Below are 4,055 nucleotides of genomic sequence, written 5' to 3'. Positions count from 1 at the left end.
GAGTATTCTAGGTAGCTGTGGGAGTCGGTGGGCTTGAAATGAATATCGGTTTCTAGGTGGTTGCCCGATATGGAGACAGAGAGGTCCAGGAAGGGGAGAGAGGTGTTAGAGATGGTCCAGGTAAATTTAAGGTTGGGGTGGAAGGTGTTAGTGAAGTGTATGAACTGTTCGAGCTCCTCGTGGGAGCACGAGGCGGCGCCGATACAGTCATCAATGTAACGGAGGAAGAGGTGGGGTTTAGGGCCGGTGTAGGTACGGAAGAGGGATTGTTCCACGTAACCTACAAAGAGGCAGGCGTAGCATTGCCAGCAGAATTATTTTTAGCTCCTATTTATCTCTGATCCAGACCCCAATGGAGGACAGATATCCAGCTCAAGGTATTCTTTACTTTAACCAACGTAGAGCACTCAAGATGTAGGTGTTCAGTATTATATTACAAAAACAAATGGGAGGTTGGGAGTACCAACCGTGTAGGATACAAGGTTAACTTACCTACAGAAAGGCCAAATGTTCGAGAAACTGATTGGTGTAGTACATTATTCGTTAACTTAAAGGTATAGTTCAAACTTCTATTGGTATCAGTAATTTCCAGAATACTGCGCAGTGAGTATAAGCCATTGTCACTTTGTTGGTAATAAGTCTCAGACTGAGCAGAAATATCCTCATTGTCTTCATTGTGCCAAGACACAAATGCCTTGGGATAACCTTGAGATTCAAATCTGAAAACTGTCCCAGATGGTCTTAGTTGGATGTAAAAGTCAGGTTCTTTGTAATAGGCTGGAGAATAAAAACAAACAAGTCAATAGAAATAAGAAATAAACTTGACAACAAACTAAGAATTGTGTTAATAACTGGAATTAAACAATGCCATTAAAACTTTAAATGTTCAAACAGACCAAGGGGCAGTGATCACTGTTATAGTGGTCATTTTGGAAAGCTATTTAATTTATAACAAATGTAGCTGAAGGTGGAAAATCCTACAAGAGCAGCTGTTAAACCAAGAATTATGAAAGGAGAGTAGAATGCTGTCCAGTTGTTAACATATCAGTGAAGGGCATCAACAAACATATATGAATGAATTAGAGATGGAGTAGGGCACCCTGTCCCTGAATGGATTGACCATTCAATTAGGTCATGGCTGATCCAATCACAGCCTCAACTCCATCATTCTCACCCACCCTGAACCTTTCACCACAATCATACAAACACGATCATTAAAGTTATTTATACAACCACTGTTTTCATGGTGTCTTGCACCTGCACACACAGACAACATCGGTGCTCACCCAGTAACAATTTAAAGAGATGAGCAGCACAAAAAAAGAACCCAACTTTGGATTTCACCACTTCTCCAGAGTGTCTCTGGATTAGCGCCTTCCTTCCCAGAACTGGAAGCTTCTGGACTGATTTCTAGCTCAAAGAGATCTGTAAATGGGGAAATGTAATTGAGTTTTGGCAAATAGGGTCTGATCACTAAACCCACAACATTTACCAACATTTTCTATCTTGAGATTTACAAGACTGTTGAAGCACATACTTCCTCTCTGCTTCCTGCCTTTTGTCTCTTCTCCATACCCACTTGCCCCGGAGGAGAAGTTCAATTTGTTGCTGGCATAACATGCTCAGGTATCAGCTCAAATCATCATCATTGTTCAGCTTTACGCTGAATTCTTTATTGTCAGTGGGTTTCTCATTTATGAGGAGGTCACATTTCAGCTGGATCCTGGAGATATCCAAATACAATTAGGTTGGGGAACAGCCAACAGGCATGGCCATCCTCACTGAGATGGGAGGAGGTCAGGAATAGAGAAAAGAGTTAGACCAGAGTTTGGGCAATCTACCTGGTCTGTAGGGCACGGCTTAGACACTTATACCCTCTTGGCCATCTGGGGAGGCTACGAAGTGGGATTTTAATTTACAACTTCAAGGAACTAAAATAAACGCAGAAATAAGTACCTGCAAACATTACGGACATCGTGCCCCAGCCACTTCCTATAGCGTCACTAACAAAGCACTTGTATTGTCCAGCATCCTCTGGTTTCACTTGGCTCAGCTTCAGTGAAGCATTCCCTCGCTTTAATTCCTCCATGAATAAGCTTGTTCTCCCTGAATACTGAGAGCTTTGGTGACTCAGTTGCTCCTTTCCATAATAATAGCTATACACAACTTCCTCAGTCTCGACACGTTGCCAATTGATGACCAGTCGTTCTAGTGATGGAGATCCATGCTGAACAGTAAAGTTACATCTTAGCACAACGGAGTGGCCATAGACAGCAGTGACCAGTGTGTCTGGGGTATGGACATTAAACTCCACTGTGAATGAAGAGGAATAGATTAGTAACAGCATGCTTTCAAGATCTTCTTAAAACTCATGATCAAGTATTTATTTTGATGGATTGTTATCTTTATATAATCATAAATACATCACCTAGCAAGAAAAAATATCGAAAGGTAAACTTGCAAGTCATTATCCGCAACTTCAATATCTTGATGAGATGGAGGGACATATTGAGCACGGTTTTTGAGGGGGGTGAAGGGAAATAGATTCAGGACCAGTCCCTGCCCCCAGACATGGTGCCCCTCACTCCAGGTTGGCCCATTCCAAGGGGAGTGCGGGGAGTGACTGACAGCTGAGGAAAGACCCTACCAGTGTGTGGGGTAAGCTCCTCTTCACCAGCCCCTGCCCTACCAACCCTTTCACTGCCAGCTGATGTCACAGGCCACTTCGGAGCATGTGTGGGAGCTGACTTGGCATCCTGGACAATCAATCAATCAGTCTGATGGTAAAAACTTTAAAAAACTTCAAAACTTCAAACACAGAGGCAAGGGAGGATAAGAGAGGATAACCTCATTACACACTACAGCCATACTTAACTGGGATATCCAAAGCTGAAAGTCAATAAATGTATAAGCCTTAATGCAATAACCATATTTGCTCTAATACCACTGGGGGAAATCCCAAGAGCTGTTTAAATGCCTGGTAAAAGGACATTGGGAAGTGCAGCTGCTTGAACACTGACTTTTCAGTTCTGGGGTCTACTTTATGAATCCAACCCAAGCTGAGAGAATGAGAGTCTCCTTTGTAAAGGCATTACGTGAACAGCTTGGAGAATCTCAGTCCCAGTTCCCACTGGGCACGGGAATTGAACACAAAGTTGTCCCTAAATTGGCAATCTCACTCAAAAGCCCATAAAATGACTGAGGTTATTGCAAGAAGGACAAATCAGTCATTCAGGAGTGAAGGTTTGAGATTGGGCTGGAGATCCATCACCAGAGCAACAACTTACTTGTGAAGCTGGTTGTACCTCGTCAAAGTGTTCTATACTGATTGCGTTGAAATGGAAGATTTTATAAAGTCTAGAAAAATCCCTGACAAGCTGACTTTTTCATTAGCACTACTTCACTTCCAAAGATGCTGACTGACCTGCTGAGTTCTTTTCTTCCCCCACCCCTGCCCCCAGTTCTGCTTTATTTCAGATTTCTCACATCTAAGGTACTTTTTTTTTCTGTTGAGCATAAAAGCAATGTACTTCAAAACACCCCCTCAAAATACAAAACTGACAAAAAAAAACTGCCTCCAACTTAAATTGGAAATGTAATGAACAAACAACGGAATCAATACAGATACTTTTCTTGAAATATTTTGGTACTTTTCAGTTTCATGTCTGTTTTTGTTCATGCAAAAACCCCCACAAACTTTACAAATTAAACATATTATTTTGATGCTTTGCTAAAAGATGTAAAGGACACTAAATTGCATTGATTATTTATTAAAATAAAGAAGAAAACAGTTTGATTGAAAATCTTACCAACAGCTGAACTGTATCCAATTGTCAGAAAAATACCAAGCAGAGTTCTCAAAATACTTTGATCACTTTTCATAATACGTTTCGATCTCCTTCTCCCAGAATCTGCTGAAACACAAAATCAATATTAGTGGAAACTCACACAGATTACAACACGACAACTTGACTGCCACTGGAGCTAGTAGGAACTGCAGATGCTGGTGAATCCGAGACAACAAGGTGCAGGGCTGGATGAACACAGCAGGCCAA

The 4,055-nt window shown here is 41.6% G+C and overlaps 1 protein-coding gene across 1 annotated transcript; it reads right to left on the bottom strand.

Moving 5' to 3' along the window:
• Window positions 1-239: 239 nt before the first annotated feature.
• On the bottom strand, window positions 240-3,910 carry LOC109916897 (CD276 antigen-like). The gene is made up of 3 exons (XM_048594427.1): window positions 3,810-3,910; window positions 1,957-2,313; window positions 240-777 (listed from the first exon to the last, which is right to left on the bottom strand). The coding sequence occupies exons 1-3, from the start codon at window positions 3,880-3,882 to the stop codon at window positions 434-436; spliced, it is 774 nt and encodes a 257-aa protein (XP_048450384.1). The 5' UTR covers window positions 3,883-3,910; the 3' UTR covers window positions 240-433.
• Between the last annotated feature and the right edge of the window lie 145 nt (window positions 3,911-4,055).

This window comes from Rhincodon typus, unplaced genomic scaffold (assembly GCF_021869965.1).
Source record: "Rhincodon typus isolate 14 unplaced genomic scaffold, sRhiTyp1.1 hic_rhity00009304, whole genome shotgun sequence".
Lineage (NCBI taxonomy): Eukaryota > Metazoa > Chordata > Chondrichthyes > Orectolobiformes > Rhincodontidae > Rhincodon > Rhincodon typus.
The sequence above is the reverse complement of the archived record's forward strand: the minus strand, read 5'-3'. Positions and strand labels throughout refer to the sequence as shown.